Source organism: Triturus cristatus, chromosome 8 (assembly GCF_964204655.1).
Source record: "Triturus cristatus chromosome 8, aTriCri1.1, whole genome shotgun sequence".
NCBI lineage: Eukaryota > Metazoa > Chordata > Amphibia > Caudata > Salamandridae > Triturus > Triturus cristatus.
In genome coordinates this window covers 1,395,221,629-1,395,235,767 of record NC_140591.1, presented here as the reverse complement: position 1 = coordinate 1,395,235,767, position 14,139 = coordinate 1,395,221,629, and the positions used below count along the sequence as shown (strand labels likewise).

The 14,139-nt window shown below is 45.0% G+C and overlaps 1 protein-coding gene across 2 annotated transcripts in view; it reads right to left on the bottom strand.

Annotated features, from left to right (window-relative positions):
- MIS18A (MIS18 kinetochore protein A) overlaps window positions 1-14,139 on the bottom strand; it is a 189,924-nt gene that overhangs the window by 131,944 nt on the left and 43,841 nt on the right. For both annotated transcript variants that reach the window (XM_085623120.1, XM_085623121.1), the window contains exon 3: window positions 13,119-13,241. In XM_085623120.1, the coding sequence (XP_085479246.1) occupies window positions 13,119-13,241 (123 nt within the window). The remainder of the gene's footprint in view (window positions 1-13,118; window positions 13,242-14,139) is intronic.

Sequence of the window (14,139 nt, the reverse complement as noted above, 5' to 3'; positions counted from 1 at the left end):
ATTCTTTATCAATCGGGATGAAAAAATGTACGGAAAGTGGAAGAAACTTACTTCAGAATTATTTTTTTTCTTTTTTGCTGTGGTAGGCTTTAACTTACAGCTGGTTGAAATTCATCTTTAAAAATAGTTATCGAATAATATAAGAGATAAAGTACGCCCTACCGTACATTATAAGAATATTGCAAGTCACAGAGGAGTTCCATAACCATAAAGTGGAACAAGGCTGAAGACAGTTTTTTTATAAGGTTATGGAACTCCATGGTGAGTTGCTAGATCATTCTCAAGTACGCCAGGGGATACTCCATCTCATAATACAAGGTGGAATCACCTTTCCTACAAACCACTTAAAACCTTGGTGCGTAGCTCTTTTAGATGAAACAACAAGCAAGTTTGCAAATATGAACAAAAATAAAACCTTTAGTGCAAAATTAAACACATTAAAACCTGTTAGATATTTGTTACAAACAAATATTAGAAACTGTTAAATACAAGTCAGTTTTACAAAAAGCTTTTTTTTTTTTACTATAAAAAAAAAGGCTGCAGTACTTCAATGTATAAAAGCATGCAGAACGATTCTAGCTTTTCTCTATGTAAGGAGCGCAAAAAATAAACATTCTCTCTGCTTGTCATTGTAAGCAGAAGAAAGAAAAGCAACGTCAGGTTTTTGTTGCTTTAATCAGCTGCTTCAATTATGCTGTGACCCGACCTACCTTTCAGCTACGCTGCTGGCTCTGGCGGCACGCATTGTATTGTCAGAATTCGACTGTAATAATTTATAAGAGTCAAGCTCTGACGTCTTTTCTTTACAATTGGCGACTGAGTGCTGAAAAGTTTTATAATGTTGAAGAAAAAAACAGTTTATAATAATCTGGAGAATTTACGTGTAGGCTTTAATTAAAAATAAAAATTTGTTTAAAGAAAAAAGAAAATTGTAGTAGGCAAACCTATTTACTCGTACTAGGCCTGAATAGCTGAAGCAACATTGCTTGACAAGCTGACATGGCTAAAGAATGCTTAAATTTCATTAAATGTTTATTTCCCGACATTCCCATGGACATGTTTTTCATAATGAATAATAGCTGCATAAATGTTTTATTCTAATTCTGCAAATGTTTCTACTTACATAATGTTCACTGCTATTAAATGAATAAGTGTTATTCAGAACGATAGAGGTAAAACTTCCCTCACGGAAAAATAGTTTTGAACAAAAGAATGAATCACAAGTAGACTAGCTGATAAGAAATAGTTGCACCATTGAAAGCTGCTAGGAGTTATTGTGTTCCTGTGAGAAGCTGAGGAGTGATCCTGTTTTCATGACAGCATCGAAAGAGGTTTGACTGGCTGAAGAAAGAACAAATTGCAACTTTACTGCTGTGGTAACACCCTCCCGGGACTGACACAGAAGAATTGGGGGGATGGAGTGGGGGAAGGGGGGTTGTCCCTTGGTTATTTGGAATGTTGTCAACAGCACTGTTACATAACTCCTAAAGGGGAGGATACCTGATGGTATGTCTGTATTACAAACTGGACCGGAGGAAGAAACAAGCACTCGCAATGCAAATAGGTCTCGCATTTACGTGAGTTTAAGCTATTGGCATTGTAAATGACAATGCCTTTTATTTATCTTTTAAAAATGAAAACAAAGATAAAAGGCATTGTGATTTGCAATGTCAATTGCTCAAACTCGCGTGAATGCGAGATCTATTGCATTGCAAATGCTTGTTGTAGCATGCCAGCTTGCCAGGGTGGCCTGATCCTATAATGGCCGTATGGCTGACAGTCTTATGACTGCATCGCACTTACCGGGAAATAGTCCCGTAGATGGGTGGGATGGAGAAGAAATGACCAAAAAGGAAGGTGCAAGATTGAGCTGGGAAGTTTTGTTTGAAAGGCGAACCTTAACCCTTACGTCACAGCTGTTAACAGCCCCCCGAACCCAAGCAGACCATTCACAATTACTCACATTGTAGCCAACGTAGCCATTATGTAGCAAACTCTACTCCAAGGTATTAGAGGTCTCGACATGAGTACCAGTTATATTACACATGGACACATTTATTTATTTTTGTTGGCACAGGGAGATAGATATATTATATATAAGTGATTTGCCCAGCATTACAGGATGGTGAGCCGACTCTGAAACTCAAAGCTGGTTCCCCAGTTCAAACATCGGCAGCTCTGGTCGTTAATCCACGTCCTCTCCAACTGAATAGTTTGGCATAGGGTTCAAACAACATTCCAAAGAGGAAGTGCTACAAACCCGGAATACGTGGAGCTGCGGCTGTATGTGATTGAAGAATATAGGTTTGGAGTGGAAATATTTCCTGGGAGAGTTTGTAGGCCTTGGTCCAGCAGTCCTTGTCGAACAGCTCCAAGGCCTGCTCTGAAGTGAAGGAAGGCAATGTTTTAAACGTGTTCCAAAGTAGGAGATGCGGCCACCAGTGAAAGGCTGGGAGCCCTCTGCTCGCCCACTCGAGCAGGTGGGCCCTCTCAGTTGCAGCGAGCAGGCAGTTCATGGGAACCACTTAGCGTGCAGGCCCCGCATTCCGCCTTTATGTGTGCAGGCACCAGGCTCCCGGAGAGGCAGGGACGGGGCGGAAGTAAAGAATGCTTCCAGGCGTAACCACGACATGGCAAGTATATGGAAAACAGGAGCTGTTATTAACACACCAGGTACAGGGAAGCAGGGAGGGTTCAAAAACGGCGCCGCATCCTTTCAAATGCAACTTTGTGCATTCACAGCCGGTTAATAGCCACTATTTTATACTCCGACAATAAATGTCAAAAGAGCACGTGCTAAAACAAGGAGTACATGAAGTGCCTAAAATCACAGCGCAGGGGCAAGCGCTACAGCCTGCGGTTTGAAAGTTTTTTCGCCCACCCATGGTGAGAGTGGTTTTGCTGCCGTCATCGCATGGCTCTTTCCCCACCTCCCTTCTCCCCGTGACTCCCTCCCCCTCCTGGGGGCGCTTTATTTTTCCCGTTTCCTCTCCCGGCGCCTTTATCTAACAAGCATTTGCAATGCAATAGGTCTCGCATTACTAAAAGTTTGAGCTATTGCTGTTGCAAACAATAAAGCAACGGCAATAACTCAAACTTTCAGTAATGCGAGACCTATTCAGGTGCCGCGATTATACCAAAAGTAAAGTAATAGAAAAAAAAATCTATTTCTTTAGCGGTGATTTGCTGAAACCACCTATTGAGCTAGGCTGCTACGTCATCGATTTGTGCCACGAGGGACATGTTGGGATCAGTGGCACTAGGAAGAGGTTGAAGATACCCAACTGGTGGCCAGTCATCGGTCAAGAGGTAGATATTTTGACAAAAACTTGCCCATTGCTCAAAAGATCCACGTACATCAAAAACGTGCAGACTTAACGCTCATGGGGTTGTTTATGGGCAGTGCTTAATTTGTGCCGGTGCTTTCCGGTGCTTAGCACCAGCACCTATTTGACAGGGCCAGGTCTACATAACACCACCACGCAACTCTGAGGCTGCACGTCATATACTTAGCCATATGGTAGCTGGTAGGTAATGTGTGTCGGTATATAAAACGAGATGATCTCCGGCTCAGACGCGGCGCACATCACACATCATTCATATTTGACTCCACAGACCTCATATTCCAATGATGTCGCGTGATGACGCATTTCAAATTTGCTTTAAGCGGCGCGAAGCCGCAGCAGATAGCCAGCGGCCCTTCAGTGTTGCTGCCAATGGGCGGGCTGTGGCCCCAGGACACTGAGTGGACAGGGGGCTGAGTTTTGTGTTCTGCAGGGGCTGGGTTGGGCTGTGCTCTGCGGCAGGCAGCGTGTGCGTGTACTTTATTTTTTCTTTTCAGTAAGCCACGCCTCAGCACACCTACGCGCACGCCTGTCCTCGCCATTACCAGGGTTCACAGGCAGAGGGTCAGCCTGACGTCGAGTGCAGGCTGCAGCCTATTAAATAAAGTCAGGCAGGCCAGTGCCTGGCCGCCCACCACCACCAGCAAACCGTAAGTAGCAACGCTACTTTTTAAAAATATTTTGGAGCGTGGTGTTTGGAGTGACACTGTCTGCGACCGACGGTCACGGACGTGTTAGGCGTAGGCTAGCTCCTGCTCCCGCTCGGTGATGAAGTCCAGCCCTCCGGGGTTAACTTTAGAGGCCTTGCAGGCTGCACCACCCTTCTGCCCTTCATCACCCTGCGTGTTTCCCTCAGCTGGGCAAGTGGGCTGCAAGGCAGCTTTGGGTCATGGCTGCGAGGCTGGGGCCCCTCCTCCTAGGCTTGCAGCGGTACCGTAAATCATGGCTGCGCGGCCTACTCAGGACCCCTACCAAGGCATTGTTCTTGCACACGGACAGTGCAGACTGCGGAGGCATGATTGCTCAGGGCAGACCTTGGACAGTGGAATTCACAGTTCACTTCATGCGAGTCCAAGCCGGCATGCCCTGAGCAATCATGCCTCCGGCACCGGCCATGTGCAAGTACAATGCCAAGGTCTACTGTTGCGGGACCCGTGCTAGTAGGGGCCGGGGCCCCCAATAGGCCTTGCAGTCACAACCATATTTTATCGCAGCTGCTCAGTGTATACTATCGGAACCATTATGCAAACTGCAATAGTGCACCTTCCAGTGTCATTCTGAAAAATATGCAACACGTGTATTAATTATGCGTTGCCAAAACGTGCAGTCAGTATTTTTACGGGTACTGTACATCACTGACAAACTTTTAAAACTTGCAGTGCGTTTTTGTTACAGAATTTTGATAATCCTAGACAATGTGTGTTCACTAGAGCACTGTGAAAACTGGAGAAATTAGATTATATTTAGAGGTGAAACCGGTATGTCATTATGAAAACCTGCATAGTGCTTAGAGGCTCTATGCAACCTAGAACTCATATGAGAGGAGAGGAATTACAATTCCAACCATGCCTGTAAAATATTGCCCACACGAGCACAACAACTGTGTTTAATAAGTCAAAATACATTAAAACAAAGTCTGAATTTTATCACTTTTAGGACTGAGGTGGTATGTAGTTGTGTTGGTACTGTCACTGGCAGGGGCAATGGGTGGTGCAGGCTGTCGTGATATCCCGAAAAGGTCCCTGGCACTTTTTTTTTACAAATTAAGCACGGGTACAACAAATAGTCAGTGGGTGGGGCCACTGGTGAAAGTGGGTGTTGGCTCCTAAAAAAATTAGAGCACCTGCACTTCATATTTTACAAATTAAGCACTGTTTATGGGACGTTGGGAAAAGTCAGTATCCATTTCAGTTGTCCAATAAAAACTACTGTTAAAATAAAACACCACATGTCAGGAGGACTAAAAGTCGAACATCGCAAAAACAGCAAGCGTCACAGCCAATAATAAGGCAGCAATTGTCATTTCAACCAGTGCGTGAAATGGAAAAATGGAAGCGCAGGTACTCCACACCAGAGTCCCTGCTTGTTTCTGAGAAGTGCTGGTACTTTACAATTAAAAGTATAGCATTTCTCTTGAGAAGTGCCGGTACTCTCCCAAAATAAAAAAACATTGAAAATGCAATAGGTCTCGCCTGTGATTAAGTTAAAGTCATTTGCTTTACTAATGGTATTGTATAGCAAAGCAAATGGCTTTAACTTAATGAAATGCGAGACCTATTGCATTTTTAGTGCTCGTTTTATCTTTTTATGAATAACAGACTTTTTTCAAGGCCGGAGTCTTGAATTGCTTGGCTGAACCCACTGACAGAATACACTTGAACGGTGGTTGTAAGTAACAGACTGTATATATTGTCGTTGCTCTCACACAGTACCCGGTCGGTGGATGACGTTTAAATTGAGAAACTACATTCATTCTGGACTGAACAGATGCTACCGTGGATGTGATGGTCTGCCTGCCATTAGAGTTCAAGTGTGAAAGGCAGAAATGCTGTCCATGGTTCTTCAAGCGCGGGAAACCAACTATTCTTGCAATGTCAGAGTTTCTCAGCGAGAGCTTCAGTAAGAGCCAACAGGACTGTGGGTGCAGCCGGGCACTCCGTTTCCCAGGGATACACTTATTAAACAATCACTCTATGCATTTCACCAGTTAACTTTGTGCATGGGTGCCCCAGAGGGTGGTGACTATCATGCAATGCGTCTGCATTATCTTAAAGCCGTTCACCACACTGTCTCTAGTGTGGAGACTGTCATACAGAGTGCTTTCATTACTCGGCTACATTTCTTAATTGTGGTAATTGGCATGCAGGTGTCCTAGAAGGCTGTTCTGTAGTGTGGCGACTGGCATCCAGAATGCTTTATTTATGCACATGTGTCTGCAGTCTGGCCGCAGACTGATTTGCTGTGTGCAGGCATTACTCCCAGGCAGTTCTGCACCTTAGAGAACAGTTTGCTTTGTGTGGGCATCAACCTGAGGCTCTTTTGCAGTATAAATGACAGGCATGCCGCCTGCTTTCATTACCGGTGTGCAGTTCAGTAGTCTGGTGAATGGCATGCAGTCACATACATTGTCTGGGGCGTGTTTTGGGTCACCGGCCCTCAATGTTGCCTGTCTGACCCAGTCTTATTCACGCTGCTTGACCTAATACATAGAACAGCTCCAGAAACTGCGTTTGTCAGTTCTCCTTCATTTACAGCAGCTTTTGACGCGCAATGAAAGTGTCCAAGAGTGTTAAAAGCACCTCTTTGCTGGTCCACGTGGACCAGCAAAGAGGTGCTTTTAACACTCTTGGACACTTTCATTGCACGTCAAAAGCTGCTGCCCTCCTTCTTTGCAACAATAATACTGTAACAGCAACTTCCCGTATGAAGCTAAATAGTGTTTTTCTTTATTTGCTGTGTGAAAACCATGCCCTGGGGCAGGGTAGCTCCCGCAGACTGATTAATTACTGGTGCATTTCAAGTGTGGTTTCAGTCATGTTTAGCGTGATTTCTTTGTGTCGTTTGAGCCCCCAGGAACCTATTCCTTTGCAGCCGTTTATGTGGTGTTGCCTCCACCGTTCACTTGATGGTACATGTATTCCTGTACTTCAGACGCACACACCTCTTCGTAGCCACGTCTCTTTAGAGACAATCCAGAACTCATATATGGCCTGTCACTACATACGAGACTGAACCGGCTGCTACAGTAGCATTATAAAGGACACGCCAGTCCCTGCCTCGAAAACTGTTACCAGCGCATTAAATCATCTGTCTGTAGCTTGAGTTGAGGAGCCAGAGTACAGTCTGACTGGGCAGAAAGAAACTTCTGCCACACAGTCACACACTCACCCTTCCTGGAAACCATTTCAATACTAAGTGTCTTGCGCTCTCATAAGAGACAGACATGAATAATAAAAGCGAAATCTAATGCAAAATTGAACACATCAGAAAGTAGTTAGTAATTTGGTGCAACAATATGATAGAATCGATTTAATGTAAACCAGATGACAAATTTGGAAAACTCACACTGTTTACATAAATGCAGAACGATTCTGTTTTTCTTAGGTGTACAACAAAAAAATTGTGTTGCCTTAAATACCTCCTTTCTGCTCATCCCAGATCCTTTTAGAACTAACAAAACAGAAAGCGACCTGGGAGGGCGAGGGCTGGCCGCGCATGCGCGGTACCTGGAACTTTTGCCTGGCCAGTGGCAACGTGTGCGGCCGGTGCAGGCAGCGCCTGTCCCCTTCCGGGGCTCCGGTGGTGAAGAGGGAGCCCCGGCGCCAGAGAGGAAGTGAGGGAGCTGAAGTCCAGGGTCCCAGGAGGGGGCCCGGGTGAAGAGCGGAGCAGTGCGGGGCTCCCATGCCTAAGGAGAGAGCCCCGCGTCGTGCTGGCAATAGTGGAGCTGGAGTGCTCCGGAAGTGCGCCGCAGCCAGCCGCTGTCCAGGAGGATTCCCCCCCGCAGACCGGATGAGTAGGAGATTGTCTATTTGTACAGTGGTTATGCCGATGAAGGCACAGTGTTTATCTGCGCGTGGTCAAGGTCAAACAGAGTAGATGCGCAGGGCACAGAGGTGAACACACTATAGCTGCACACTGATAGATTCAGAAATAGGGGATGGCAAGCATTTAAATAACTGCAGCCGGAGCATGGAGATCTCGTCGTCTTTAATGGGCCATGTGTTTCTAATTAGAAACGCATGGCCCCATAAAAATAAGAAAGTGCTTTGTGACATACGCAAAGCAGTCCAGCTCCTAGGAAACAAGCATTGGCATAGCCAATAGGTCTCGCCTTTGGGACCTTATAAGTGTTTAGACATGCAACAGTTGCATAACTAAATACTTATAAGGTCCTAAAAGCGAGACCTATTGGCTATGCCAAGCGGCCGTGCGGCCGCGAAAGTGATTGCGATCACGATCAAACATCAAAGCGGCCGTGGCTGCGAAATCGCGGTAAAGCGCGGCGCGCGCACATGCACTGTAGCTCTAGGCTGGCCTGGTAGCACTTTTTGGAGTCCTCTCAATAAGTCTCTCCAGACCAGTGCATGCGCTGGGTCAGGTGAGACCTAAAAAGGGCATCTACAGAGAACCCTTCATTTCCAATGTCGGGCCACCGTTTAGCATAAACTGTGACGCCAGCCAATGAAAATGAGGGGCGGGTCTTAAAGCCCTCTTCTGAATGTCCCTGTCAACAATAAATCTTGCGAGGCCAGCAGCGCATGCGCTGCCACGCGAGACCTAAAAAGGGGTATGGGGGGCTGCTTGAGTGCTACTGCCTTGCTGCACCTGCGCCTCACTTACGTGGGGGGTGTTGGAATGGTGTTCTGGTAGTTTTACGGTTTTGGGGGAATGCAAGCTGCTATGGGGTACAGAAGTTCTGGTGTCTAGCATCAGGGGAACCTGTGAGACCGATGTATGCCTCTGAACCTGAAGAGCTCCTGGCTGCAATGAGAAGACTAAAAAGTCTACCAAAAGAATGCAGACAGGATTGTAGAGAAATTACTGGAGGTATATCAGGAGGCCCTTCAGAGGGGGACAATTACCCAATACCATGTGTGAGGCCCTCATAGTCCTAGTGCCAAAACCAGGCAAGGACCCTTCTTCTTATAGACCACTCTCATTTTTAAATGTAGATGCAAAAATCGTTAGAGGAATACTGGCAGCAAGGTTGCTACCTCATCTACTGAAATTAATACACACTGACCAGTGTGGATTTATAACACAGAGAAGCACTCACTATGTGTAACCTCAGGCGGCTGTCGCATGTAAGATGGACCTTATGCCCTAGCATTTCTAGACATCAAGTAGGCGTTCGATTCCAGAAACTGGGAATACCTCTGGCAGGTATTGGAGAAAGGAGGACTTGGCCATAAATACATAACCTGGGTAAAATTATTATACACAGACCCCGGATCCAAGGTATGTATGGGTGGCATGGTTTCAAGCAGATTCCGATTGTTAGGGAGTACCCGTCAGGGGTTTCCTTCGTCACCCCTCTTGTTAGCGTTGGCTATAGAGCCAATGGCAGAGCTGCTACATTGTGCATTGTGGCCCTGGGGAATCCCGGTGAGGGATGCCACCCATGTGGTATTCTTGTACGCAGATGATGCCCTGGTAGATCTGTGGAGCCCAGAGTACTCAGTTCACATACTCCTGAACGACCCAAGGAATTTTGGGGAGGTTTCCAGACTCTACTTTAACACCTAAAAGTCCCAGTTATTCCCGATGGGTGCACTAGCAGGAGTCCCGACTGGGACACTTCCACGGGTGGGGTTCCCATGGGGACCTGAAGGGTTAGGACATCTGGGAGTTACGATTACCCACACAGAACAGACATTTCTGAACCTTAATATAGGCACAGTACTGGAAGGTCTCAGAGCTTCAATTCGGTTCTGGAGGGGCCTCCCTTTATTTCTGATGGGCAGGGCTGCAGTCGTGAACAAGCATTTGCAATGCAATAGGTCTCGCATTATAAAAGTGTGAGCAGCTGGCATTGCTAATAATAATGCAACACTAGCTATTGGCTTTGTAAATGATAAATAAATGCCATTATGTGTTTGTTTTATAAAATAGATTAAAAAAGGCATTGTCATGAACAATGCCAATAGCTTAAACTTTTGCAAATGCGAGACCTATTGCATTGCAAATGCTTGTTCTGTGTGCAGCCCTAATTTCCTTTCCTCTGCGTGGGTAAAGACAAGCCAGCCATCTGTTCTGGGAACGTGGTCCTACGTAAACATGTCACCTTGCAGTCAACGTGGCGCTGGCTGGTTCCTGAAGAGCTCTTCTTAGGAAAGCACTCGCTGCTTCTTTAAATGACCAACTTCTTTTCTGCTAATTTTTATAGGTTTAGGGACGTTTCGTAAGAAATACTGTTCTTGTATATTTTTCTCTTTCGAGTTATTGAACCTATTATTATTCAGAGATCTAGGCAAACGTGTACAGACTAATGGAGAATTATGTACTTGGAAGCATCAGTGCTTTAAATGGAAAAAAAAAAAATGCAGGCACTAACTAAATGTAACAGAAGGGGCGAAGCTAAGGGCGTGGCTTGGAGACAAGCAGTTAATTTGATATGTTCTTGGTGTGAAACGGTGCACAATTACGCAGCAACAGTTCTGCTATTTGTAGAGCATTCTTTTTGTCTATGTATTTGTTGTTAAATGCATATAATTGCACAAACATTGCAATGCACACACATTTTTATATTCACTGAATACCAGCGTATGCCCAGGACATTTGACAAACTATGGAAATATTTCTTGATTAAAATATTTTCCCTGATCTTTAAGGTGGAAATGTCCCTGGTTAGCTCAAAAAGGCACACAAACCCACACTCTCAGATATTCACCAAGTGGTATGCAAGCAAAATAAGCATACACAGATAAAAGCACAGATACTCACCCAATTATATGCGTTTCCACACAAGCCGGTACAGAAAAACGAAAGGAACAGAGGGCAGAAAGGCACGAAAAACGAGTGGCACAGAGGGCAGAAGGGCACAAAAAAACGAGTGGCACAGAGGGCAGAAAGGCACAAAAAAAAAAAGAGGGAAACGAGTGGAACAGAGGACAGAAAGGCACAAAAAAAGAGTGGAAAACGAGTGGCACAGAGGGCAGAAAGGCACAAAAAAGAGTGGCGCAGAAGGGCACAAAAGACGAGAGGAGCAGAGGGCAGAAAGGCACACAAAAAACGAGTGGAACAGAGGGCAGAAGGGCACAAAAACGAGTGGAACAGAGGGCAGAAGGGCACAAAAACGAGTGGAACAGAGGGCAGAAGGGCACAAAAACGAGTGGAACAGAGGGCAGAAGGGCACAAAAACGAGAGGAGCAGAGGGCAGAAAGGAACGAAAAAAGAGGGAAAACGAGTGTAACAGAGGACAGAAAGGCACAAAAAGAGGGAAAACGAGTGGAACAGAGGGCAGAAAGGCACAAAAAACGAGGAAAAACGAGTGGCACAGAACAAGAGCGCACTGAAGCTGACGAGGAGGGAGTGGGAGGGGGGAGTGGGGGCGGGCGCAGTGGTGCGGGCCGCAGTTGTAAAAGGCAGGGAGAGGGTGAGATTGAGGAAGGGAAAGATAGGGATCAAAGGAAAAAACAAGGGGGTGGCAAATGGTGTGCACTTTGATGTCCTCAGTGGCCCCGCGGCTCACTGAGGACATCAAAGCAAGTGATCAGGCAGTGCTTTTCAGGCTGCCAAATGGTGGGCGCGCCCAGGGCACATGCACTGTATTTGGAGGCCTGAAAAGCACTGTTTGCACTTCCAAAACTCGCTTACTATAAGTCTCGCCAGAGCAGCGCTAAAGCGCTGTCTCAGACGAGACCTAAAAAGGGGGTGCTCGCCAGGTGGCTGTACATGCGCTGCAAGGCACGCTCTACGAGACTCCCCAGCCCTACTTTGTAGGGATAGATCGCTTGATTATGGATTTACTATGGGCCAATAAGAAGAAACGAACAGGACTAACCATGCTTAAACAAACTTGGGAGCGGGGAGGAATTGAGATTCTCAGCATAGAACTCTACTGTATGGCAGCCCATCTACAACACGTTGCCCACTGGTTGGACTCAGAAGACCCAGCAAAGAAGGGGGGAGGATACATGTGGGGGAACAGGCTAATAACACAGCAAGCTAGCAGGCGGGCTGGGGGCCATTTGAAGAACGAGAGGAGGGAGCTAGAGTCTGGACCATTTACTTCTCTATAAGATGACTGTGCAACAACTGAGTATGTGTGCAGAAAAACACTAGCAGCAAAGGGGGTGGGGAGTTAGGAAATGGTTATTGATAAATGTACTACTGCAAAATATGTATAGGTACTACGACATTGGAAGTCAAAAGTACGGTGTTTAAGCCAGCGAAAAACCGCTAAAGAGTTGTTGTTTTTTTTAAACTACAACTTTGAAATAATATGTTGTCTGTAATAGTACGTGCTCCTAGCGTAGGACCAGACTCGCTCATCCATGCTCACCATTGCACCCATGCTCCACTCAGGCTCTACTGATTCTCTCAAACCTCTCTTCACGAGACGTTCCGCTGATTGATTCCAGATTATTGAGCTCATTTTGAAGCTGAAGCTTTACTTTTTCTCTCGAACTGGAACTCTTTATGGGTTCTAATAGACACCTTTTTTTCGTTCCCATTCCTAGAATAGGAGGTTCTTTCCTTTATGGAACTTGTTTAACCCCTTCAGCGCTGCGCGGATTCCCCCGCGGTGCTGAAGGGTTCGAGCGCGGGCGGGGCCATGACGGAACGGTTCCGTCATGAGCACAGCTCAACCGATGCTCATGACGGAATCGTTCCGTCATGAGCATGGAAGGGGTTAATGCATTAAATGTGATCCAGATGACTTTTTGATTGACAAAAACTAATGATCGATATTGATGAATTTATTTGCAAATTCTCATAATGACGAATTACTAATATATTGGATTCATAAAACTATTTTAACACAAACTCACTATTGACTGGAAATAGTTTAATGATTGTGATAATTTAATGTTATGTACAGCTCCTGACTGATCTAACTCAACATCAAAGGTCGTTCAACCAGTCAGCTGGAATTTCTCCCTGATGAAGCTGTATCTTTTCTCATAAACTGATAATTTAACTGAAATCCCCGCTCCCTCAATTATAAAGAAATTAGAGACATGCATTCATACAGGGATTACAGAATCCCATGTATTGTAAAAACATTATTACAGTCTCTTTCAGATACCCACAGCCACTCCCACTCCTTACCTGTCAATTGCATCAACATCGAGGCAGTAGAGGTCTCGTTTGAAATCAAGATGCCTTGGTGTGGACTTGTACATCTTCCCAATGCATGTGGAGCAGCCGGAGCAAAACAAGCTTTCAATCATGCTACAATGAAATGTACACAACTCCAATGTTAGAAGACAGGATTTATTGTAGATTTATGACATGCAGGGTACACTTAGCTCTCACCAGCCAATTAAAATTACCACCTACATTGAAAAATCACTTTTCCTATAAAAACAAGCAGGCAGCTCAATCCAACTGTAATCTAAAGCTCTTTAAATCTAAACATAACTTTATGTAACATATTTTTGTTTGGTTTAAGAGTCATGACAGTGTTAAACATGAACTATAAGTACATGGTCAATCAGTGTGGGACAGCATGTAGACAAGCCTTGGCAACAGCAATAGGTCTGGCTTGAATGTGCTGCACCCAGAACTCACCAAAGCATGAAGCTCACCCTGAATTCACAAGGACACTCTTCTCACACTGCACGTAATGCCGATGAGCACACCAGCCGTCAGCTGGGGCACAAGCAGAAGAACCCCAGACCCATAAAGAAGAAAACAGGACTGAAAGTGCCACTTACATGATGCAAGGCTGTGAATCTTTTGGAACAATGTGGTTATCAATTTGCGAACAAACATTTGAAACAACTGAATAGTAAAAACAAGCATTTACAATGCAATGGTCTCGGCATTGTTAAAGTTAAAGGTATTGGCATTGCTCATGACATTATTTTTGTTTTTGTTTTTAAAACATCTCTCTCTCTCTCTCACAAAAATAAGTCTTATTTTTGTGTGAGAGAGAGAGAAGTTTTAAAAACAAAAACAAAAATAATGTCATGAGCAATGCCAATAGCTCTAACTTTAACAATGCCGAGACCATTGCATTGTAAATGCTTGTTTCTAGATGTTTGCATTTATCACTAAAAATTAAGCATTTAAAAAATAAATGACTAATAAAAATTGACAGAATATCTGAAAGGTGGAAAAGACGTTT